This window comes from Peromyscus leucopus, chromosome 14 (assembly GCF_004664715.2).
Source record: "Peromyscus leucopus breed LL Stock chromosome 14, UCI_PerLeu_2.1, whole genome shotgun sequence".
NCBI lineage: Eukaryota > Metazoa > Chordata > Mammalia > Rodentia > Cricetidae > Peromyscus > Peromyscus leucopus.
The window spans coordinates 18,364,635-18,390,488 of record NC_051075.1 but is presented as its reverse complement, the minus strand read 5'-3'; the positions used below and the strand labels follow the sequence as shown (position 1 = coordinate 18,390,488).

Sequence of the window (25,854 nt, the reverse complement as noted above, 5' to 3'; positions counted from 1 at the left end):
ATCCTGAATTTCTACCATCTTATTGTGACTTTATTTTTACTTAAGTACTTAAATGATTATTTTCTACTCATTTATTTTTGGGCTTTTTAGACTTATTGTTGTGTGGCTTATAGTTCACACTATAACATTTCTATACATGTATATAGTGTGTGGTAATCAGATCACAGTGTTGGCATATCCATCACCTCCATGTTTATCATTTCTTTGTGTTAATAACATCCCAAACCTACTAGTTCTTTCAAAGGATTTTATTAATTAATTGTTAATAATCACATTACACTGTGGTGCTATAGAATATTAGAAATTGTTCTCCAGTCCGATAGTCTCCATGAACACACCCTCTCCCCATTTCCTGCCCACACTCTTCCCAGCCTCTGCCAGCCAATGGTCTACTTTCATGAGATCAACTTTTTAATTTCCCATATAAGTGAGAAAATGTAGAATTTAGTGCCTGGCATTTAACTTAACATCTTCCAGTTCTAGCCATAATACTGTAAACAGAATTTTCATTGTGTATAGCAAACATATTCATATGTGGTGTGTGTGTGTGTGTGTGTGTGTGTGTGTGTGTGTGTGTGTGTGTGTGTGTTTATATCACATTATCTTCACCACTCATTCACCAATGAGTTCCTAGTCTGGTACCAAATATTGGGTATTATAATGTTGCCATTAATATGTGAGTACAGATACTTCTTTAACACACTCACTGGCCTCAGTTCCTTTAAATATCTACTAGTAATAAGATTTGGGTATAATATGACAGCTCTATGTCTAGTTTCACCCTGGAATTCCCCTCCTATACTTGTTTTCATCTCCACCAACAGCAAAAGTTCTCCTTTCTCTGACTCCTTACTAGAATTTATGTTGTACCTTTTTAATAGAAGACTGTTTAACTGAGGTGAAACAGTATCTCATAGTTGGTTTAAAATGTATATCCTAGTATACACTGTGCGTACTGCTAGGTAGTTTGTGCCATTTGCATAATTTAATTTCCTATATGACAATTTTAGCATAATAACCTCATTTACAGATGAAGTTGATATGTATACTTAAGGTGATCTCACAGCTAGTGAGCTACTGAACAGCAAATACAGCATTTAAGTGACCTTCCCTTCTTGCTCATATTTTAAATGCACAACATTGCATTCCAGGAAATATTTGGTCCCGTCAAATTATTATTTGCACACTGATAATTTACTTTAAGTACTCTGGTTCACACATAGAAGCATGTGATTGTGAATGTTTTCTATCAAAGGTGGACAGCAGTGACTGGACGTGACAGGTACAATTTTGGATCAGCCTGTCACACTGGAAACTTTATAGTGACTTTTATGGGCATACCAAAGTTTTATCCCCCACCCACATCAAATATAGAGACATAGTAAAGAAGTAAGTTATTTTACTATAGTCAAGAAATATTTTGACTTAGAAATGAAAACGTTTGTTTATGACAAACAACTTCAATGAACAAACTTCACTGAAAACGTGGAACACGACTCACTCAGTAGTAGCTGTTACTATATTAATTTCTGTGGTTAGTGTATTTTCTGAGTGGAACTACATTGAAAGCCATGTAATCAAGAATATCGCTTGGAAAACATGGGTTCTGAATGTATTTATCATTTGTAATTTGAACAGTTATTAACAGCAAATTTAAATCACCCAATATTGATTCACAGTCGAACTAGGATTGTCATTGGGACTGGAGTCTAACAAAATGAAGACCCTCCTTCATCTTGGAGCCATGCTCAGATAACTTATTTTATCTGTCTTCTGCTTTTCATTTATCTACTTCTGTGGCTACTATTTCCTTTGTTGGTATGCTAATGCCTCCAATTAACTTAATTCAAATCTTGTAGCTGAAAAATTAACCTGTTCTCCAAAGACAGCTTTGCACATGTTTGTGCTGATCTATTTTGTGTTGATATTGAATTTCAGCAATAAAAAAAAGTCTCATCTTGTGGGTTTTTATTTAGATTTCTTGCTGATACCTCTCTGTATAAAGCCATAAGAACTGACAAAAATCACCAAGTGTGATGCTACATGCCTTTAATTCCAGCACTGGGTAGGCAGAGACTGATATAGCTCTGTGACTATTTAGTGAGTTCTAGGCCAGCCAGAAATATATAGAAAGTCTCAAAATTTAAAATTAATTTCAGGGTAATGTAAAGCACACTAAAATATCTCACATATTTGTGAGAAATAAGCATAACTAATAGCAGCTGTTTCCTCCCACTTAGGATAGGCCCTTGGGTTAATCATAGGTACCAAGGACTGAACCTAGGGCCATACTCACTTTAGGAACACAGTCTGGCACTGCCTTACATCCCCAGCCCTAGTCAATCATTTAATCACATACATCTTGATTACTAGAATAAAGCTCTACAAATCTCTTCTATGAGAAGAGTTATTTCATAATTGTACAAGTCCTATCCCAAGCAAGAACTGCTGTCTGGAAAGAAGAGAGGCCCAGAAAATATATAAGCTTGCATGCAGCATAAGGAAACGGTGCTGTGCCCTGTGCCCCCCATGAGTGAAGGAGCTATGTTTTCAGGTGAGTGTCCTACAAGCACAAAGCCCAGAACTGCAGCACCTTTGTTCTCTTTTCCAACTAGACAAATACCAAGAGAAGTATTGAACCACACACAAAACCTGTATTGTCAAGAGGCAGCAAACACCGATCAGGTGAATTTGTCCATTGAAGTTTTCCAGGCTTGGACTGATTAAGCCAAGCCTCAATTGATCTGCTGAGACCAAAACAGCTTTATTCATTTACTACTATTTTATCTTTATTTATGGACATAGAAGATATGAAGATGACCAGGAATCCAGACATGGAAGAGATCTGAATGCACATAAAGTTTTATCTAGTCACTCTGAAACTGGAGGATATTGAAGGGGATCAATTTTTTTTTGGTCTGAAGAATGATGAAGCAATCTTCTCCAGGCTCATATGATGAGTACAGGGAGTGCTACTTTAAACGTGGAAATTTCTGCTTGGTGTCAGCACACTGGCGGTTAGACATCCTCTGATGTGAAGTGGATGATCATGCCAGCCTTCCTTGTACCAAGCTCTGAAAATAATAGCATAGGAAGAACAAGAAAACAGACAATCAGTACAGAAAAAGCAAAGTTTCTTAATAAAAACAAGATTACACAAGCAAAAATGGTTTTAAAGGTATAGTAATGTTGTATTTGGAAACTATTAATTTCCCATGGAACTTTGTTGTTATATTATGATTAACAAACATAAGAAACCTTACTCTCTAAATCTGATGACTAAATCCCTTTAATTTATTTAATCATTAAATACAAGGATTAAGTTTTCTTATGTTTAATTACACACAAGGAGTTGCCCCTACTTGTTCTGGGGTTTTATTTATCTTTCCACGTCTTAGTGAATTTTCCTCATTGCTTATCAATTAAATTATTTCTATGAATGAAACAGTATTTGTGAAATATAATGTAGCTATTACTAATGTTTCTACTGAGAAACAGTGAGAGAATGATTCTTGATGCAATGTGCTACAGGTCCTAAAAATTCAACTATTTTACTGTAAATGATCAAGTGTCAGCAAACCAAACTCATCAGCTGGCATATAGTATCATGCGATTTTTTTCCAGTTTCTGATCATTAGTAACAAATTGAACCATACTCATAGAGAGAAATCAGAAGAAATACAAATGAGTGTGTATATATATATATATATATATTCCAAAAGAAAAAAGTCAAGGAATAAAAACTTACTTATATATCCGTTACTACCTACAGATTGTGATACCAGTTCAAATGACACACATTTAGACAACTTTTAGTTAGTGAATTAAAAAAACACACACACAAAAACTTAGTAGTGCATATATAAAAAAGTAAACAATAGACCATTAATAGTTTCCTAGCACTCATAAAATAACAATAAACTTCAAAAGATAAGCTCAAGCTTGATTATAACTATGCAAGAAATGTTCATCTCAGAGATCATCTCATTAGCCCTATGGAGTCAAATTCTGAGAAAAAAGAATTTGACCTCTAAGTCCTAAGAACGAACGTATTATAACCAGATTCTAAATCAGTTATGTAACTGAAATTATGACTGTGATTTTTCTAAAACTAGAAAATCAAAAAGGAAACTGAAGTACACCAAACTTACTGTCTTGATTTAAAGTTACCGGAAATGCTGTATTTATAGGTCATTATTTCAGTGGAGTATTTAGTTTGTTTTGTCTGTAACAATTATATGGATTAATACACAAAGATGAAGACCCATCCAAGTTCTTTCTCATTTTTCAATATGCAAAAAAAAAACTTAGATTCTGAGAATTACCTTTCTTGTTTTATAGGTCGCACCTGTACTCCTGCCACACATCTGTGGAGCATGGTATCAGCCAACAGTTAATCAAGGATCACTTCCTTTCAAAGTGACTGATGAGCCACTGTTACAGCAATTTACAAAAATAACTTTTAGAAAAGGTGATTCAAGAGTTTCAGATACATTTCACTTGTCCTGAAAGTTCCATGCTTGAAAGTTCATGTTTCAATAATAAGTAAATAGAAATTTTTAAAGGGTCTGCTAAATTTTAGAAATAAAATGTCAGTGGCAATATTTTCATTTAGATTACAAGCAGTGATAATGCCCAAGATTAGCTTTTAAAACTGTTAACGAGCCCTGGCAATGTGAAAAAGATATAGATTAGGTAGATGCAATGAGGAATGATTAAAGAGTGCAAACACTGAAAGGTGCTGGAGAAACTCTTTTCAGAAAGAGTGTAATTAGTATCCGATAAAAGTACTTGGCAGATAAGATCTCTGAAGAAGAAAGGTTAAGACAAACAAATATTTTATGACAAAGCTGTTTAATTTTTCCCCTTTGGTTTTCTTAATAGCCTCAACATTACACTGAAACTCCATACATAAATGATGTTTGTGGGGTACTTGATGCAAATCTACCAGACAATTGAGTGTTTTAATTGCCAGACACTGCGTGCAGAAAATGTGCTAAAACATCTTCTTCCATTTTTGGTGTACATTTCTTTGTTGATTTATGTAATGTGGCTAATAATATGCAACATATCCTGGTTTTAAACAAACAAATGAACTTTTTAAAAAGCTTTCCATAAGTTGCTAAGCAACTCCAAAGACACATTTTATTAATTTAACAAATAGCATTCAGATGACAAGTCCCTAAAGATGATTTCTACCAATGCTGTTATGAAAAGGAGAAAATCCAAGCAGATTTCTTTCTGAGTTTCCCCCTTGAAGGCCTCTGGGCAAGTCAAAGATGTTGCCTTCTTCAAATAAATTTTTCTTAGTATTTTTTCAATTGAAAAATGTTACTATAATAAAAGTTAGATCCAAGGACTCATGGTGTAGCTGTCCAAAGTATTTTCATGCCTGAAGATTATTTAACCTGGGTTCCACTGAAAAGTTGGATAGGAGAATTTGAGGTTGTAGGGAACTAAGCTATGAATCCTAGGGTGTTTAGTAGCACCCCACAACTAACTCTACCTACAAGATGCCAATGATGGACCCCAGTAGTGCTGTAATTAAAATTTTCTGTAGGCAAAACCAAGATTACTGGAGGTGGATACAGTTGAAGAGCCACTCATTTACAGTTGAAAAACACTTCAAATAAGTGTTTTTATAAATACTAAATATAAAATACATCTTGAGCATCGCTGGTGATGGCACTATCTCAAGATTTATCGCCACTCATCAATACCTATCATCTCCATCACCACTAGTAATGAAGAGTAAGTAGGTATGCAATAGTGACTCTAGGATGTACAGCTCTCTCCGTGTATTCAAGGCTTATGGTTGAGTTTATCATTTCAATGTCATTTTCATTGTATACAAACTGGAGTAAGAAGCTCAGAGGTTATTGTAATGATAAACCTTTTCTAGCAACATCTTATTTCAGAATTCCACCCGAATCTTTTCTTATTCTTACATTTTCTCTGCATTCAATATTTAACTAGAACGATTTCCAAGTAAGTAGCAAGGGGTTGAAGAGACGGCCCAGCAGTTACGAGCAAATGCTGCTCTTCCAGAGAACCTGTGTTCGGTTCTCAGCACTCCTGTTGTTCGTAGGTGGCTCACAGCTGCCTCTAACCCCAACTTCTGAGGGATCTGATGCCTCTGGCTTCCTCAGACACTTCCAGTCACATGCATGTACCCCTCCCACACATACACGTAATTGTTTAAGCTTTATAAAAATGTATCAGTTGTAATGGTTTTGTAAGGTTTCCCAGACTTTCCTCAGGCGTTTTGATATCTTCTACTTAATACCATCTTTATCCCTTACACACAAACCGCTTGTTATGCTCCCAATTTCACAAGTGATTTATGAAAGACAATTTCATTTTCCCCATGAAAGTTTTCCTAATTAATCCTTCCTTTATGGACAATATCACATTTCTCTTAAAAGAATGGCATGACTACAAATTAATGTGAGGCAATCATTTTCTGACTGTCTTCAATATGCCAGACACTGAACATTGCTTAGTAGCTATTTCTATCAATTTACATTTCATTATTTATGCCCAACTAGATTGTAAGTTCCCAGAGGATAGGAACAGGTTTTATCTGTATCCCTCTGGCACCTTTTAATAATGATGCTAATAAATATGCTTTACATTTGATTAGCAATTATAACCTTTCAAATTAGTTTCATGGTTATTAGCTCATTGGTTATATAATTTCACTATTTTACAATCAATGAGAGTGGGGCATAAAATTCTCTAGGGAATAGTGCTTGGAATACACAACTGGTACTCAGTAGAATATGTATTCAATAAATACAGACTGAGTGAATTCAGTCTCACAAACCTAAAATGGCTTGCCTGATTATAAAAAGAAAAAAATGTTTATGACATTCAAAAAATAAAAGTTGTTGTAAAGAATAATAATTGTTGAACGGTGCAGAAGACACAACAAAGCGGTGAATCAGTTTAAAAAGTATTCAATTATAATAAGGCAGCAGGAGAACGTGAGAAATCTTGTAGTTTCTACAAGAGATTAACTTTATTTTTGTAAGCTCTTCCTTCTTAAAGAGATAAAGTTGTTTTTTAAAAGACAATAGAAATGTAAAGGAAAAAGCCTTAAGATTAACTCCTACATTCTGAAAGTCACAGCATTTTACCTCGTGTATATGAATAAGACCACAAAAAATATTTCTGCCAATTTACCCCCCCACACACTGGGGTGGGGGGGCAATAGCTAGATAAATAACACCAATGTAAAACATACGTGGTTTTTTTGCCTTTCAGCCCAGTAGAAGGGAGAAAAAAATACCCTGTGCTAAAGTCAGCTGATCTGAGGGCATCCAAGTCTAAGGAACCCATCCTTTATCCAGCCACGGTGCAATTTACTGCGCCACTGCTACGTGAAGACACTGCTTTAGGCCCTTGAGGGAGAGGTTCAAACCTTAGTTGCTGGTGTGAATCTGTGCCAACGGTGCAGAAAGGGGGCAAGTGAAAAAGATCTGAAAAACCAGAAGTGATTTTCTTTTCATTGGGCCTTTTCTTTCAGCTTTTAGCTTTTTCCGCTCCCCAATTCAAGAAGTGAAGGCATTTAAAGAGAAACGAAAATAAAGAGAATTGAAGAGGAAAGGTTATGACATCCCCAGCCAGGAAGAAGATGCTACCAGGCGTCCGAGCCATCCTTCAACCACGTGACTGGCGTGAGAGGAGAGACCGGAGCGACCCCCTAGGCCTGGGGAGGCGCTGGACGAGGGTGGGGTGAAGGCCTGCGGAGGAGGTGGGGACCCGCTCGGGGATTGTGAAGAGGGACCAGGTCCGGGGCGCTGCGGCGGCAGGCCTGCACCGAACTGACTCCTCCCGGCTACCCAGCGGCTCCCCGGTGCCGAGCCGGGCGAGCGCTGGAGCATCCCCTGGCACTTCCTTCGCAAACAGCGCCGCGCTGGCTTGGCGAGCTGCGTCCGAGCTCGGAGAGCAGGGACTAGAGGTTGGTTGGGCCAGGCCCGAGGGACCTGGGACAGCGTAGCGCCAACCAGTCCGGGTGCATCCCAGATGCCGCGAGGGGAGCGCAGAAGCCCGGCCCTGGCAGTGGAGTCCGCACCCTCCTTCCCGAAGCACGGTGGAGCGCAGCAGCGCGCGGGCTCGGGGCCGCGCCAGGCTTTTAAATCTACACTGGGAAGAATAAGATTGTTTCCAAGATTTTGTTATCCAGAGATTGAAAACAGAGAAACTCAAGTCTGTTGGCATCTTCCCTCGCCCCGCCCTACCTCGAATTAGTTCTGAAAAGCCTGCCTCAGCTCAGGAGGGGATGGAAGGAGTACCCCCTTTCCTCTCCGCTATCCTCTTTCTCCTGCCTGCGAGGTCTCCACACGCCCTTCCCTAGCTCAGTTTTGGAGTTAGCACAAAGTCCGCCAGAGAAACCTCAAGAGCCCTTACACTAAGCATCATTAGAACACTGGCTTATCAAAATGGAAGTAGAAAGTAAATATATATATATGTTTATTATATATGTGTGTATGCTTTTAATTATACTGCTAGTCGCAGTATAATGCAAATTCACCACCCTTCCTCGTCCTTGTTTGTTCCGGATGGTCAGGACATCCCCACCTCATTGTTTATAAGATCACTTCTAAGCTCTGGTAGGTCTAAAGCGGGCAGAGTCCAGACAAAGTTGAGCCTCCTGACCCTCTACCTCCGTGCCACAGAAACTTTACTCCCATTCCCAAAGGCCTCTTTACCTAGAGGAGTCCTAAATCAGGACCCTGACTATGAATCTGCTCCCTCCATCCATCCTGGAAATGGGAAGTGGTCAGGGATCGGAGGCTGAACTGAGTACCCTAACTATGCGTGGTTGTTGACAAAGGGAGGGGGAGTGGAGGAGGGAAATGGAAAGGAAAAATGGTGTGTGGGGGGATGTGTTCATTTACACATTTCCTGTGCAGAACAAAAAAGTCCCACCATCAGCAAAAGAAGTCTTTTCCTCCAAAATAGCAGCCAAAGAGGGAGAATTAGAATATGCATAAAATTCCTTCATTTTCATTTGCACAGAGCATGATTTCCGGCACATTCGTATGTAAGCTGTGCGATTAATACCAACGCCTAAACAGTATTTCACTTTGCATCTTTCCAGAACTCACCTAAAGAAAATTACTGTCTCCCCACGACCCTATTTTGGAGCTACGCTTTTCCTTTATTCTGTATGCCAATGATAATTCCATTGATAGGGTTTATAATTTGGGTTTTCCTGGCCATCCTTTTGTCTTTAACTGCACTGATACACGGAACCACACTTCTCTGAACGATAGCTGCCGGCTGTGAAGCCAGGTCTGCAAGCTACAGCCTAATGGAAAGTCTGTTTCAGAAATGTGCATAAAAGACAATAAACATGTGAGAATAGGTGGATGATTCCACATACTTTTGTGTCATGAAAATCTTTCCTAGTCTACTCTAGGTAGCAGTAACTAAGATGTTTGCACATAGACACCCCTGAGAAACAGTCATCTTCAAGAGTGAAAGGGAATTGTACAACCTTACTCAGAGTAAAGCTGTTCGTTCTTCACAAAGTCAGCCTGAGTCCACCAGATCCCCACAGCATAACCCAATTGTCTTCTTTTTACCACGAGTTCAAATAATCTGGTTGCAATCTTCCTTGAACAATTCTGTATTGGGAAAAACTGTTAGCATCATTTGAAACAACTCGTTCTTTTTGATATGGGCATACTTCTGCTTGTGAAAACAATTTGTTTCTTTTATATAATATATGTGGATGATGGGAGTAATTTGTATGTATTGGTTTACTGCTAAAAGAGAATCTTCATTCCAGGAAACTCAACTCTAATTCCTCACTACTCTATATCCCAATATGGAAAGAAAATCTATTTTTGCTCACAATATAAAGAAGCATCTTCAATGATTTCCTTCAGTAAGTATTTGCAGATTTCAAGTAAATCTCAATTACTGGTACTAAAAAGGCAATGCTAATATTTATTTGACTTTTAGTTTTCATAGAATTAGCAATACTTAATACATTTGGTTTGACATATATGTAGTACACGAATAAGCATATAAATATATGGTTTCTGTTGGATAAAGATTTATTCAAATATTAGGCTATAGAAATTATTTATTTAATTAAATGGGTTTTTAAACTTTGCAGGCGCACGAGTTTCTGCACAGCTGTTACCTCTGTGAAATAATTGCTTTCAGTTTTTTTTTTACATCAAATATCATCACTACAGAATCAGTAAATGTAATTTCTCTTGGTTGCTCATATCTGTGTTGGTTCTGAAGGTCTCAGTCATATAAAATAAAATACAAAGTATTAGGAAAAAAATTCCCTCAAAGCCATATTTAGGGAGTGCATGTAACAGAATTGAGAGCCAAGTTTTCTGTGATGCTGACTACCCTTAATTTTCTCACTGAAATAAATGGTAGTATGTTTCTTAATAAAAGAAACAATTCAAACAAGAATCATGGTAACAGAATATCTTCCTTTAAACATCATTTTGATTATAATTAAGTTGAACATGGGACATTCTTTTTTGATTTTAAGTTTTGCAGAAGTACACTTAGAAAAGAATTGGGGTGAACTTAGTGGGTGCTACTGAACTTCAAGCATGGAAAAATTCTGAGGTACCACTGAAGGGTAGATCAACAGAGCTACCTCCTACTGCAAACTTATGAAGGTGGGTGAGACCTGAGCATCTCTTCAGGGAACATATCCTCCTCCGAAATGAAAGCTTCTCTTCATTTGCTGATCTCTAATGAAATAATGTTCTTACAAACTGGAAGTGTTTCCATTAAAATGAAAAGGTTAGAAGGAAATTTTAAAAGGTGCTCAGGCTCCTTCCCATAAAAAGAAATGGAAGCTGTGCCTTCCCCCCTCTCCTTCTTCCTTCTGTTAATGCTTCTGTTGTGGATTGGGGTGCATTTGAGTTTGAAGGAAATAGTCCACACAAAAAAAGTTTCCAGAGCTCAGACTGGCTACTGATATTTATGTCTTTGTTTCTGACCTCTTCAAGAGTCCATGTTCTGCTTTCTTGTACATGCTCAGGGCCACATCAGTGCAGTAAGGTCACCCTTCCCTTATCCCAAACCATCCTGTTGCTAAGGTCTCTCTTCATGTGGCCATAGGTGCTGAACCGACAAGGAATTTCTACCTTAGTCTCTTTTCTCCTCTCCTACAACTGCCCTCCCTTTCCTAACCAGCTTCTCTATCTTCCTCACAAAAGGAGGCAATTATAAACCACCTGCTTCAGGGCTAACATCTGCCTGATAAACATTAAGTCTAACTCCATACTTTTAATTCTTTTCATTTTATTTCATTTCCCTTTTTGGGGGTGTGTGTGAAACTGGAGCTAGGTGTTCAGGAGACAAGTAGAATGCTGGACTGAGAAGATGTTAGAGTACTACAGGTAGAGACCTACTGACAGACTCTTCCCATCTAGACCCAGTACCTAGTAGCCATTTGCTCACCTAGCATGTATACACTTCACAGAAGCATCTCTTGTACCTGAAGAAATGAGTTTTGCTTTCCTAGCTAGACTACCACCCCTGAAGGCCACCACCACTAAATCTACTTCCTTGGCTAGACTGTCTTTACATCTGCCTGCTCCTAGATTCATTGGAAACTCAAAACCCGCCATTCTCAACTTCCTTAGCTTTTTGTTCTTAATATGGTGAGTTGCCTACAAAGCAGAAGCAATCTAGGAAGCAGGTACCCCAGTTTTCTAATCAAGAACCCTTTACATGTCTACCTCTGTTCCAGTTTCTCTCCTGCACTGACTGCTTTAAGAATGACATCTTCAGGAGGACATGCCTATAGCCCCCAATTGAACATGAATACAAAAGTACTCAATGACATTACAAGGTTCTACTACAGTAGACCAAGGGAGTCTTTCTTCAGAAATCTGAGCATAGCAGGACAGGAATCATTTAGTTAACCAGTAAAACATGAAATTGGAGGAATGTCCAACTGCAGCCATGAAACTCAAATTGCAGTCTAAAATAGGTTCTGTTTTCTTCCTGTTGGCCTTAAAAATATTTTAAGGTTATTTCTGCTACTGTTACTTACATTGTTGTTATTAATAGTTTATTTAGCGTTATTGTTGCAGTTTTGTTATTTTTGTTGTTGTTGTAGCTATTATACTATTCACCAGAAGTTTAGGAAGATTAGTCAGATTAATTAGTTTATTGGTAATTTAAAGCTGAAAACGAGTAAATAAGCCAAAAACTATAAATGATCAGGGATGATTCATACCGATGTAGGATTTGGAATGAAGATAATCTCAATTTTGGATACTAAATTTTTCAGCTGTGAAATAAGTAGGACTTGGGAATTAAGAATATGATAACTGATATTTTTTAGTCACCCACCCAACCACTCTCTCTCCCCTAAATTCATCTGTGATCTGTTTGTTAGACTTTTTTTTTTTTTAAGAAAAAAATTAATCAGAGAACAAAGATTCCAACGAATGACCCTTATATCATCAGATTTTTCACATGGCATCTCTGTGCTCAGGACCATCCTAGCATATAAGATCTCTCGACTCCAAATCCGCCCTTTTCATCTCTTTGCTCTTCCTATGAGGCTTTCTGAAAAGGAAGCATCATATAAGACGAGGAGATGACTTCATCCTTCTCAGACACATTCTGAAACATAAACTCAGCATTGCAATTCTCTCTACAACAAGCTCCTGCTCTTTCAAATATAATTAATGTTTTGATAGTATAGTTCTTTAACCACATATATACACATAAAAACAGACGCACCCTCTAGCTTTGCTGTTTGTACATCTAAAACCAAAATGGATGCATTCTTTCAGTGGCTCCTAAAATTATTTCAGTATGTCAGCACACAGAGATGATAACTACAGTCCAAATATTGTCGATTTTTGTTAAATTCCATTTAAAAACAGGGATATTCTGAATTGGTAGTCTGGTACAGAAGTTTACTATGTACAAGGCAAAATTGCCAAACTCTTGTTTATCTTTTGAAAAAAATATATAGAAGCAGCATTACAGTCCCTTTATTTTATCCAGGTGAGGCTAAATCGACACATATGTGTAAAAACTAGTAGCTATAATAGCAAAAGTATAGTGACTTAGCTAAGAACTGTTTACTTTGTTTTAGGTCAAGTAGTTCACACAGTTGCTATTAGTTATAAATAAACATATGCGACATGGATGGTCAGAAAAACAGACATATAGAAATGTGACTAACAACATGGGGGTAAGTGAACAAACCTGAGCTTCCATATTTACGTCTTCTTACTACTATACTTTTCACATTTCATTTTTACATACTTATTGAAATGTTAAGAACTGATAACTGTACAGACTGTGGGCTATGACAAGCTTGCCATCTTCAACAGAGAAAAGCATAACATCGAATCCAATACAAATATCAAAGCTCATCTCCCTACAACATCATGGAGAAGAGAAATTAGATATGATATCTGAATATATCTAAGGTAACTGGCAAGGGAAAGAAACACCTTATACATTTCTCTGCTCTGCTAACTTTTTAGAAGGAAGGTGCCAAGGACTCTGCTTTTCATAAACATCTTGAAGCTTACTTTCTTATTTAATATCCTAAATTATGAAAGAAGATAAAAGGAACAAGGAGTCTATGAAGGCAATTTTAAGTGGATCTTTTCAAGAACTGGAGAGAAACAAAACTGGTTTTGACTGGAGTGTGACTCTTGAGAACCCCTAATCTTTGTCATCGCTCTCGATGGGACCCATTAGGATTTCCTTTTTATCACTTTCCCCCCAAACATAGATGTGGGATTGACACTCCTTCACACTGACTAACATGCGGACATTAACTATTAGTTAATTTTCCAACAGAAAAGCCCTCACAGGTGTACAGACTCAATATTGGTATGTGAATAAACTACCATCCCAGTTGTTTGGATATAGGTTACAGAAGGAAGAGTTTCTACGCTACTTATCACCACAGACAGGCGAAATATGAAGCACCAGTTCTCTCCCCCCCCCCCCCAGAATTCCTGATGTGCCCTTATTTTTCCCTTTGTATCTCCTTTTTGTTTTGTTTTTTTCAGTTAGAAAAGACTGTGATTCTCAAATGAGGTTTTGTTTGGCTCTGGTTAATATTAAAGAAGATCACACACGGTTGAAAAATATTGTTATTTTTCTTTAATGGGGAAAATTGGACTCCCGCGTGTCAGATCTGTGGATTTCCGAAAGGCAGTGGGAATGCTACTGACATCACTTTGCACTTTAACAATCCGATTTGGTCAGAGTACAAGTTGTTTGTTTAACCCGACAACTCGGTGCACCCCGTCGCACACTTTGCACACTCATTAAAACGATTATTCACGACCTGTCGAGTGTTTTCGGGTTCATTCACAGGAAAGGCTTGCATCCAGAGAGCAATTCAAGTCAACACTGTCCACTACACCACGCACGTGAGGACTAGCTGGTGCCTGCGTGAAAGACTAGGGGAGGGGTTGGTGAGGAGTGCCTTGGCTGGTAAGGCCTGCTCAACACAGGGTACTCAGGAATCCCAACCTCCTGGGAAAGCTTGGAGCACTACTAGCTTCCACCACAGCCACATCACTACCTAGCTTCAAAAACTTGACTAGGAGCAGGAAAAGGAAACAAACAAAGGTAGCCCTCCCTCCTTCCTCTCTTTCCCTTTCAATCTTCTGCAAAACTTTAGAACCTAGGATGGCCCACCTTCTTTCTGCCTGTGGTCCCTCTTCGATCCATGGACAACTACTGAGGAAAAAGGAATTCTCTTTCCATCTCCCAAGGTCCCTTTGATCTCAAAAGGAATTTGGAATACATTTGTTTTCTGTATACCTTGCATTCACTAGGAGGGATGTAGAGTATAGCCAATGAATAAAAAAAAATAAGATCCCTGTATGCTTTTGGTAGTTGTACTCTCAACTGTTAAAGAGGAAGGACTGGTCCTCCATACTGAGAAAAGTCCTGCAGATTAAATATTAAATAGCCCTCAATAAGGTAGGCCACTTTTCGTTTTTGTTTTTTAATTTTCAAGCAAAACTTTTCAGTGCTTTAGAATGGCTACAGAGGACCACAAACATGGGTGCATCTCAACTCCTCCTCTTGCCTTGTACTTATAATGAACACACTGAGCCAAGTTTTCCTATTTTGTTTTGAGATGAATTCTGGTACATACTATCCATGTGCTGTAATAGTGTAAGGGGCATGGCTATCTTCAAAGGATGTAATAACACATGCACACTAATAGAATATGTGTGTGTACATGTATTTAATATATAAGGATTCATAATGGTATCTTCTGCATGAGGATCCCTGGCCTATTTGGAGTTAGCACTTGTTTTAAAATTAATGTCCAATATCTATATTTAAATGATTCCTCCTTGATTTTTTCATAAAAAGCACTGCTGAAATCTCATGGCTAGCTTATTTTTGTAAGGCTAACCCAGCCATGCCAATTGAAAATGATATCTTATTCATGAGTTTCGTTCTATTAAACCCAAGATCACCAAATCATGTTTTCTACCTTTATCGAAACACATCAACACAATGTGTGAAGGAAGGAACGGAAGCTTTTAAGCAGCATGAGGTTTTGTAAGCAGAAGCAGGTTTCTAATTGCTAACAGTCAAGTATGAATAAACAATTTTGTAAACTGGTCACACTCCCAGAATTGAAGTATACTTTATAGATGTACTTAAAAATGGACCCGTTACGTGTGTTTTGCTTCCTACAATAAACTCTTTCATTAAAAGTAATGTGTGATAAAAAATAAAGAGGGGCACGCTGAAATATGGAAGCAAAGAGCTGAAACCTCTGCATAAATAAACACAAATCAATGTGGTAATACATAACACTATTGATGCAGAAACGATCGATTTTAGTCTTCCAACCTGCAATCAGAGTTCACCATGTTTAATTAACAGTATTTAGTCTCAGAAAAAAAAAGATAAATAAAGAAACAAGCAATACCTACTGTCAATTCTATCTGATTCTACTTAATTATTCCCAGAATATTTTTGATAAGGTCAGCAGAGTACTCTTTTTTTATAAGAAAGCTTTGCCAACCTTTAAAATCACATCATTAATTATAGAAATTATCAAAGTATTAAATAATAAAATTACCACCTTATTCTTGCTCTGAATTTCTCAACATTCATCCCAGTCTCTAATTATTCATTCAGAACATTTTAATAGGGCAAACACAATAGTACTTCTTATTTTCAAAGTTTTCTCAGATACTCGGATACTATTGGGTTTAAAGATGCTTTAGCTACCTCTTATAGTAAAGGAGAAAGGTGTTGATTTCTCAATATCATGAAAACCCTCTCTCCTGAGCCTAAGCCTACATAAGCTTTATAGAAAAGGGGGGGGGATCTGCACTATTTCGAGATTGTTTCTTACCATAAATGTAGAGTGAACATATGTCAGACTCAAAGAAATAGCTATATTTCAGATTCCTAGAATTTCCATCAAAACAATAATGCAGGTTTTCCTACAGTCAATTTTTCTTTTGTGAGAAATTATAAGCCGCCAGGGGTATGTAATCCCTTTCAGATTTTGCCTCTAGACAGTAATGGAGATTGTGTTTATATCTTTTATCTACAGAAATGCTCATTCACATTCATGCTTAAGTCTAGCTTTCTCAAGCACATGTTCTAAAAAGAATTTCCAATTTATAAAGCCCAATTAATCTTGAAAAAAATTTATCTCTAACATTGCCGTACATAAAGATTGAGTCTGATTATTTTTATAATAGTGCACAATCAAGAATTTTCCTTGACTCCTGTTATATCCACCTATGGCCAAGAACTCAGGGGCAACCAGACCCAAAAGGAAAATATCATCAGTTATTGTTTAGGGCTAATTTAACAGATAATTTAACTTCAAACAACAATGATTAGGTCATTAAATTTCAGAGTCATGAGAAAATGAAAGAACCAACCGAGACACAATTCTCTCTAACCCCATTACAGTTTTCAGTCTGCCTCTTCAATCAAAGGAATTAAAACAAACAAGCAAATAAACAAAATCCGCCTATGCAGGGAGATACCATTGCTCCTTAAAGCACACAAAGAGTGAAGCAGTGAGAGGAGAGGAAAAAGGAAAGCTATTTCAACCACGAGAAGCTAGCAAATAGGAAAATTCAGCTCTAGCCGAAAATGAATATCCAAACCTGTAGTTAGTTATTGAACATGCTCTTTCATACCCACCAGAAGTTACAAATCTCGCCAAAAGCTACAGGCTCTTTCCTCCTGTGCGGCTTTCCCGCAGTGCCAAAGACGGTTAAATGCTGTAGGCCACAGGCCCGGGAGAGGTGTGGCGCATTCCATCGTCTCTCCCGACAGCTTCACATACAGAATTCTCAGTTATTTGTTATGATCTCAAGTAACTCCTCTGATCAGTCTTGGAATTTCTGCCTATTTTAAGTTTTGCTAAAGGGCCAGGATGTAGCGGTGTGAAGGTTTAACCACTAAACGTGACTGTTGGAAGAGGGAGGTGGGAGGTGCAGGTGGAAGCATCCTTCCGCATCCCCCCTTATCTTTTCGGTCCAGTTCTTCCGAAAGGAAGGTAATTCCTAGCAAATCTCCGTGTTTCTGCGGGAATCTGCTCCCCAACCCGGCTTTTGTCTCCCCCAACTCCAGGGTGCTCCTAGCGTTCAGGAAATTCCTACCCGGAGGCTCTTTCCAAAACACCCGGAGGCGTGGGCAGAAACGGAGAACCAGACAGAAGTGATCGAGGGCTATTGTAAAATCAGTTTTTACCAACCACCGGGTGAGTGCTGAGATCTGAAACCGCACCTGGCAAACAAAGACTAACAACTTCTAGGGAGACGGGGAGCGATCAAAGAAGTCTAAGAAAGAAGGGAAAGGTTTGGGACGCAAGCGGCCTGGCTCTGGAGGCCGGTCCCCCCTCCTCCCCCCCGCGGCGACCGTGCGCTGGGCTAGAGCGCCCTCGCGTTGCGGCTCGCGGGCAGCGCGGCTCCCTGGGCAGGGAGGGAGGCAGGCGGCGGTGATCCGAGCGGGGACCCACACCCAAAAGCCGAGCTGCCGAGCGGCCCCAGCCAGCTCTACAGCACCGGTTCACGTTCTGCTGTTAGTCCCAAACCTGAGACCACAACGCCGCCGGCCGACCCCGGCCTCTCTACTAGGAGTCCAGCCCCGGCTCCCCCTCCAAAGTCAGTCGGAGCCCCGAGGCACCGGGCAGGCCATCCCTACACCGCAGCCCGGCCTCTCGGGAGCTTCGGGAGGAGCCAGCCAGAGTCTGGCGCGCTCGCAGCCACCCTGGGACAGCCAGACTCTGGAGCCTAGAGCGCCGGCTCCTAAGTGTGTATTAAAAATCAATTATTTGCCTGAGATTTCCAAAGCCGGGAACTGAGCTATTCCCAGCAGGGACAAAGTCAAGCCCAGAACGGTGCTCATTTCCCTAGTTTTTCCAAGAGACCAGGTAGTCTCTTGCCCTTAAACCGGCCGCTGAACTCGACCGGGAGCAGATAGATCCTCTTAGTCCTGACTACCCTGGCTTGACCGAGGCCAAGGAGCTGGTGAGAGAGGGCCGTACCGGAGTGAGGCCGGCAATGCCAGTGTGAAAATAGAGCTAGGACAGCGAGAGAGAGAGAGAGAGAGAGAGAGAGAGAGAGAGAGAGAGAGAGAGAGAGAGAGAGAGAGAGAGAGAGAGAGAGAGAGAGAGAGAGAGAGATGTTTCTGATTATAAAGAGTTTCATCTTGTGGCCGAGGGTAAATAATCCCGGGTTTGAACATTAAATTCCCTCGTCCTCTGAAGCAGCCATGATATTCAGAAATCCTATTTCCATTAAACGAATAACCTTAACAACTTCTGAACCTGTTACAGTCTCCCGTTGCCTTTTCCATACACATTTATCTTCTTTTCTTCCTCCTTTGAAATATCTAAATCATTTTTACCTAGGCATCCACCATGATTTCTGCTCACGTGGACAAATCATGCATTCTTCCACCTATGGCTGTTGGAATCCACTCACCAAGAACAATTTCCAAGTGAGGAAGGAAAAAAATAGAGCACTTAAGTGTACAAGAGTCTGGATCTCAGGGTCCGTCCACAGCAGCCTGTGGGACACACTAACCACCCACCACCACCACGTGAGGCAAAGAGGACTCTGACTTACCGATCGCCGGGTGAGAGTGTTCACGGTTCTCAAGTCCTTCGCCTCCACAGCCTTCCAGACAGCATCAAGCAGAACCTTGGATTGGGGGTGGGGGTGGGGTGGGGTGGGGGGCACCAAATCGGGAGGGAGAAAGACAAAACATAACACTACGTCATATATTCGCAGCCCAGAGACCCTGGGCCTACCTTCCCAGGACAAGGTCTCCAAGAACCGACCGATGGAGTGAGGAAAAGGGTCAACTGAGGAGCTGAAAACTAAAAGATGGCTTATTTTTAACTATTGGGGTTGGGGGAGGGGTTCGTGGAGGAATGGTAAGGCAGGGCAATTGGGGTGAGAAAAAAAGCGGGAAATTGGAAGCAAAAAAAAAAAAATCGAAAATGGAGTTTTCAGCTAACTGGAAGGTCTCAAACGCCTTTAAACTCTTACAGGTAGGAAGAATTCGGGCACATTTTTGTGAAAGAGAATCTAGGTGACCCTTATTCTTTTTGTAACTCCAGGATCCGGCCTGGAGTAGAAGCATAATGCGAGGGGAATGTAAAATTCACTGTTCACCTACCCTGCTTCTTGGAAGGGCTGCGCAGATTTTTCCTTTGGAGCTTTCCATCTGTCTGGCAGCAATTGGAGCGGTGCTGGGGGCAGGTTGTCTGCTGAAGTAGGAACGTACAGGAACCCCGCCCTCTAGGCACAGTTACACAACCTCAGCAGCCGGGTCTCAGCCAGCCCTAAAAGCTCTAGTGATCATCACCTTCACCCTTTGTTAACCTCACTCTCCAGCAGGCGTTCAGCCTTAAAAACAACCAACTACATTAGCTGTTGACAAAACTAATTCATCAAAATTAAAATTATTTCAATGCATGCAAATTCCTCGGTGAGAAAGTAGAAAATACACGTTGTAAAAAATCATACTTTCATATAGAATTCTAATATATTTGATTTACCCGTCTATTGGAGTAAAATATGGACCAACTTGAATACATATTATAGTCAATACACTTCAAGACATCCCCCCCCCCTGTGATTCCAGACATAGAAGCCTCTGGAAGAGTACTTTGACTAGAAGGACACTTATGTTGAACAGTTTCAGATTTACCTGATTTCCAATTTTGCAACTAGATGAAGAAACTCCTTCACCGCTGTGTTTTTTTTTATCATTCTTCTGTGTTTATGTAGTAACAATTGTGTTAACTTTCAATTATGTCAAAGTAAAACACTAAATCTGTAATATTATCATTTGTAGTTTCAGTGTTTAAATTGTGATCATTTTCTTTTCCAAAAGAATTTCAAAAAGGGCAGCCTCCATTTCATCTTAAGCAATTATAAGTTTTAAAGAAAATAATCACCAAAAAGTTTCAGCAATGTTGGTCTGGAATGAACTAACTGTAACCTGCAGCCATTGGTGACAACACAGTAAAACATTGTAACCACCAGTCTGAAGCAAAACTAAATGTACCAAATGACATACCAGATTGTGGTTTTTAAAAGAGGGTATCAGGAGGGAGGGGAGGCTAGATCAGGATAAATGAAATAAGTGTTCACACACTGGGCTTCAGAAAGCCGTTACCAACTTCTCTTTCCATATATTCTTTTTCATGTCTAGGAAGCCTAATAAATTAATTTCCAACCACATCCACTACATCTGTAAATTAGACATGTGCTAGAGCACTACTCCAATCCTTAGTTCCATGAATTTAAGAAGTCTTTATGAAGACTTCAAAGTACAAAAAGTTGCCATTGAAATTATATTTCTCTATCTTCTAGATAAACATTTCATAAAATCACCAATAAGTGTAGATAGTTAATTTACTTTGGCCAGAGGGAAAATACACATAAAAATGTTTCTTCAGTATCTATCTTTTAGTTTTACTATGTGAATTCAGTTTCGTTTCAGCTTTTGCAATACTGCATTTCCTCTGTGATAGTATATAGTCATTCCACACATAAAACCCATAACAGAAGCAAGCAATATATCATCATCTTTTCCCCCAGCCTAAATGTAGGCCTTTCTCCAAGCTAGTTTGCCTCTCGATGAACATTTCTTGTGTCTAAGCCCATACTGGCCTTCTCCTTTTTTTTTTTTTAAACAGTAATTTGTGGTACTTTCTTTTGTGATTCACTTTAAACAACTGTTAGATTTCAAGAAACTTATATCTAAGGTGAATCTAGTCTCACATTAAGAACAATCTTGTCTCCCTAAAGGAGATACTCAAACTAGTCATCTCAGTCTATTTTTGCTTATCCCTGTCTTCTAAATTTGATTCCAGCTTTTCAAAATTTCCAGATCTCTCTCTCTCTCCCCTCTCTCCCCTCTTCCCTTGCTCCCTTTCTTCCTCTCTCCATTCACAACCCAGCCACCCCCATTTTCCAACATCAGCTATTCTGAATTTCAAATCAATTTTAGCCAACCTGCTTCTCCACTAGTCACCCCCCCCCACACACACACACTTCCCTGAGCAACTCTCTAAGTGTTTGCTGATAACATCTTAGGGACAGATTATTTTTCACTGGGCCCATTGTAAGAAGTGGCCAGCTTATTGCAATACTGCAGAACACATTTCAGACTATACAAATGTAACAAATGAACAACTTGTCTTCCACAGAATCACCACAGGATCCAATTAATTACTAAACCTTTAACTCGGGTTTTCTAATTATTTTCTGGAATTATAGCAAGTGGGCTGTCTGAAACAATTGAAAAAGTTTTCATTTTGTTTCATATATATGCATATATATACACATGCAATGTATCTCATATATATGCATACTGCACTTAAAGCAAAAAATGATTCAATTTAAGCAAAAGAAACATGTCTGTAAATTAAATTATACAAATATATTGAAAAGAGAATCAAACAAATACCTCTGTGTTGTAAAAATGGAGAGGGAAGATGGAGTATTTTACACTGAGTAACTAGAATTTTAAATTGTTGTAATTAAAAATTTAAATATCAATATCCGTCTGTGAGTCATTACAACAGGTGATCACTTCAGCAAGCTCTACATTGCAACTCAGCACATCTTTATTAGAATTCGTTCATTGTGGGTAAACAGCCACAAAAATAAATGCTGACTTAGAAAGTATAAATACAAATATTTAACAAAAATGTTTGCAGCATTCATAGCGCAAATTGTACCTGAACTGAAGGGATATATATACACACATATATATACGTACTCATATATGTATATATGTGTATATATACACACATATATAATGTGTTCATTATTCACTTCTAACTATATACATATATTTATTTATAATTTGCCAAGTTCCATGAACAAGATACCTGGAACAATATATATAAAGGGCATTCTATCAACTGAATTTAAAATAAGCACAGAATAAACAGCTATACACATAAAATTGAATGTCTTTTTTTGCTGTATATCTACAAAAACAAAGATATCAGCTGAAAAGCCTATATTTCATTTAAAGCTAGCATTAATTAAGTAACCTGCTCCTGGTAAAACTGTTTCACAAAGGGGGAAAAAAAGGATACTATTCTCAATTTTGGTCTCAGTTGAAATTAAAGGAGCAGCTTAAACTCCAACTTGACTGAAAAAGCTTTCGAATTACCTATAAATTGAATGTATCTGGCAAATTAGCTCTACTTAATAAAAGAGACAAAAATATCAAGATCTATATGAATTTAGCCTATTTTTTTATTTCTGTGTGTTCATAGTAAACATTTTTGTAAGTGACAAACACGGGCATACGACCACAGCATCACAATCAAGAAATTTTAAGACAACATTAACAATCACTCAAATTGATGCGGCGTTTGCGCAACACAGGTTACATATTTGCAAGGTTTACCTATAAGTACAATAGGCATTAACATTTCACTACATTTAGAAAAAATAAAAGTGACCTGTTAGTGACCACATACATCGAAATATACACAACACAAACTGAAGGCAATCCTTAATTTTGTCCCCTTCCGATTCAATTGAATGGGCAGTGTTGCCAACTAAACAACTTTGCTTTTTCGTTTGTTTGTTTGTTTTAATACTTAGTATACCAAGTGCATTTGCTAAAATCCAATCTTTGGTCTAAAAGTAAACAAAAGGTAAAAACAGTTCTTTAAAGAAAAAAGGACAAAACAATAAATGGCCAATATAATTTCTTGGGCACCTTTACTACAAATTCTTAAATACAAATTACAGTTTAACATTTTTTTTTTTAAACTCTCTCCATAATTTAGGTTGATCTCAAGGCCTGCGTCCACCAGATAGCTCCATGATAACTTATAATACTGCACACATGGAAATCTGGCAGCCTTTTGAGATAGGCTTGTCAGGTTTGAATGAAATGGCGAAGCAGTCACTATTTAGATACACATTCTACTATAATTTGACGTCCAAACCTTATATTCTACAATGTATTCTCCCACATTGCACCTCGCTGACACTCCACACCTTGTTAGAATAGTAAACAACCCTAAAGACTGAACAAACGTACAGAAATGGGGGGGGGCTTAATAAAAAATACCTGGACTTATTTTTTTAATTATCATTTACAATGCAAATGTGTGTAAAACGTTCACTTACAGTCTGGTCCCCGGGATGTTAATGTATTAAAGGGTTGGAAGAAGACCCCTGATTTTGATGTGTGAAATAATCAGACAGTCCCCCGGACAGTCCTGTCGTAAAACTTGGCAAAGAGGGTCTTAAGGACTCACAGGGCAGGGTCGAGGGGGCCTGCGGCGACGTCGAGGAGGATGCGGCCCGGGCGCTCATGGACGTGCTGGTCTGCGAAGTCATTGACGGGTGCGGGACGTGGGGGAAAAAGTAACTCGTCTGGCCCGCGAGCAGGTTGACGGAGCAGGGGTTGAGGGAGTAGGTCCCGGAGCAGGGCACCGACAGGCCGCAGGGCACCGAGGCGGCGAGCGCAGCGGCCGTGAGGTGGTGTGTGGCATACGGGATCTCCCCGTTGACCAGCCGGTCCACGCTCAGCCCGTTGGCGGTGGAGAAGGAGTGGTTGTTGCCCAGCGAGTTCTGAGTCAACACGGAGCTGTAGGGCATGGGGTGGCTGGGGTAGGCCGACGTGGTGCCGTTGTAACTCAAAGTGCTGCTGGCGCGGGGGTGGTGCAGGGACAAGAAGGGCGACATGGGCCAGTAGAGGGAGCCGGCGCGGTCCATGAAGGTGAGGCCGGTGGAGGTGAGGCGAGCCCCGCGCTTGAAGGCCAGCTTGGCCCGGGACGTGGTGGAGCGGCGCCGCAGCTTGCCGGTCGTGCCGCCGATGAACACGTCGTCGCTGGACGGGTCCAGCATCCAGTAGTTGCCCTTGCCCGGGTCGTCGTAGTGGCGGGGCACCTTCACGAAGCACTTGTTGAGGGACAGGTTGTGGCGGATGGAGTTCTGCCAGCCCTGCTTGTTCTCGCGGTAGTAGGGGAAGTTCTTCATGATGAACTCGTAGATGCCGTTGAGCGTCAGGCGCTTCTCCGGGCTCTGCCGGATGGCCATCATGATGAGCGCGTTGTAGCTGAACGGCGGCTTCTCGTACTTGCCGTTCTTCTTGTCGCCCTCCTTGCCCCCCTCCCCGTCCTTGCCGCCCTCGCCCGCCCCCTTCTTCTCCTCCCCCCCGGCGGCACCCGCGCCTTTCTCCTTCTCGTCCGGCCCGACGGGCGCCAGCTCGGCGGGCCCACCGCCCGGCTCGCCTTTGGCTCCCAGCGCGTCGGCCTTGGCCCCGTCCAGGGCGGCGGGTGGCGGGAGCAGAAGCGGTTGTGGGCCCTTGTCGTCGTCGGCGGCCGGGGCTCCTCGTGCCTGCGGGGGCTGCGGGGCCGGGGGTGGCTGCTGCTGCTGCTGGGGCGGCGGTGGCGGCTGGGGCGCGGGCGGCGGCGGGTGGTGGTGGTGATGGTGGTGGTGGTGGTGCTGGGGGTGGTGGCTGTTGTGGTGGCCGTGGCTCGCGTGGTGGTTGTCGTTCTGGACGGCCTCGGGGACCAGGCTGTTGATGCTGAACGAGGACTTGGGAATCATTTTCACCTCTTTCCTATCTCCCATGTCCAGCATCACCCAGGCGTCGGGGGGCGGCGGCAGCGGCAGCGGCGGCGGCGGCAGCGGCGCGGTAGCCGGGTAGCGGCTCGGCGGGCGGCCGGTAGGTTCGAAGCGGGGCGCGGGGGGAGCGGGTGGCGGCGGCGGCGGCGGCGGCGGCGGCACTGAGCGCTCCGGCAGCAGCGCAGTTGGACCGCAGGCTCCGGCGCTGGCAAGGCATGTAGCAAAAGCTGCAACCACCCCTCAAGAATTAGAGAGAGAGAGAGCGAGAAAAGAGAGAGAGAGAGCGAGAAAAGAGAGAGATGAGAGATGAGAGAGAGAGAGAGAGAGAGAGAGAGAGAGAGAGAGAGAGAGAGAGAGAGAAGAAAAAAAGCAAGAGGCAGAGGCAACCCGCCGCCCGGGGTGCAGCGCCCCGCTCCGTTCCGCGCCCGGCCTCCCCCTCCCCCGCTGCCTCCTCCTCCTCCTCCTCGCGCCGCAGCAGTCACAGCAGCAGCAGCGGCAGCCCGAAGGGGGGGAGAGCCGGGCGGCGGGCGGGCGCGTCCCGGAGCGGCCGCGGCGAGGCTGGGGAGACAGCGATCGAGGCGGCTATAGCCACAATTAATTTTCCGAGCTACAGGCGCACACTAGGGCTGTAAAAAAATTTTTGGTTTAACCTTTCCTACCGCTGCACCAATCAGAGCGGCGGCGTGCGGGAGCGTCTGGCTGGCCGTCGACCAATCGGCGGCCCAGGGCCCGCCCACCCCGGCCCCGCCCC

At 41.1% G+C, this 25,854-nt stretch overlaps 1 protein-coding gene across 2 annotated transcripts; it reads right to left on the bottom strand.

Moving 5' to 3' along the window:
- Window positions 1-233: 233 nt before the first annotated feature.
- Foxg1 (forkhead box G1) lies at window positions 234-25,342 on the bottom strand. 2 transcript variants are annotated; one of them, XM_037210539.1, is made up of 3 exons: window positions 19,666-25,342; window positions 19,110-19,184; window positions 234-3,074 (listed from the first exon to the last, which is right to left on the bottom strand). In XM_037210539.1, exon 1 carries the CDS (start codon window positions 25,116-25,118, stop codon window positions 23,676-23,678), a length of 1,443 nt encoding a protein of 480 aa, XP_037066434.1. In that variant the 5' UTR covers window positions 25,119-25,342; the 3' UTR covers window positions 234-3,074; window positions 19,110-19,184; window positions 19,666-23,675. The 2 variants fall into 2 exon arrangements, with proteins under 2 accessions (XP_037066434.1, XP_037066433.1); XM_037210538.1 differs by having other exon boundaries at window positions 19,536-25,191.
- Window positions 25,343-25,854: the final 512 nt, after the last annotated feature.

What these genes read in the sequence shown, in the direction of transcription:
- Foxg1 (XM_037210539.1), bottom strand. Translation starts at nt 25,118, where the DNA reads ATGCTGGACATGGGAGATAGGAAAGAGGTGAAAATGATTCCCAAGTCC.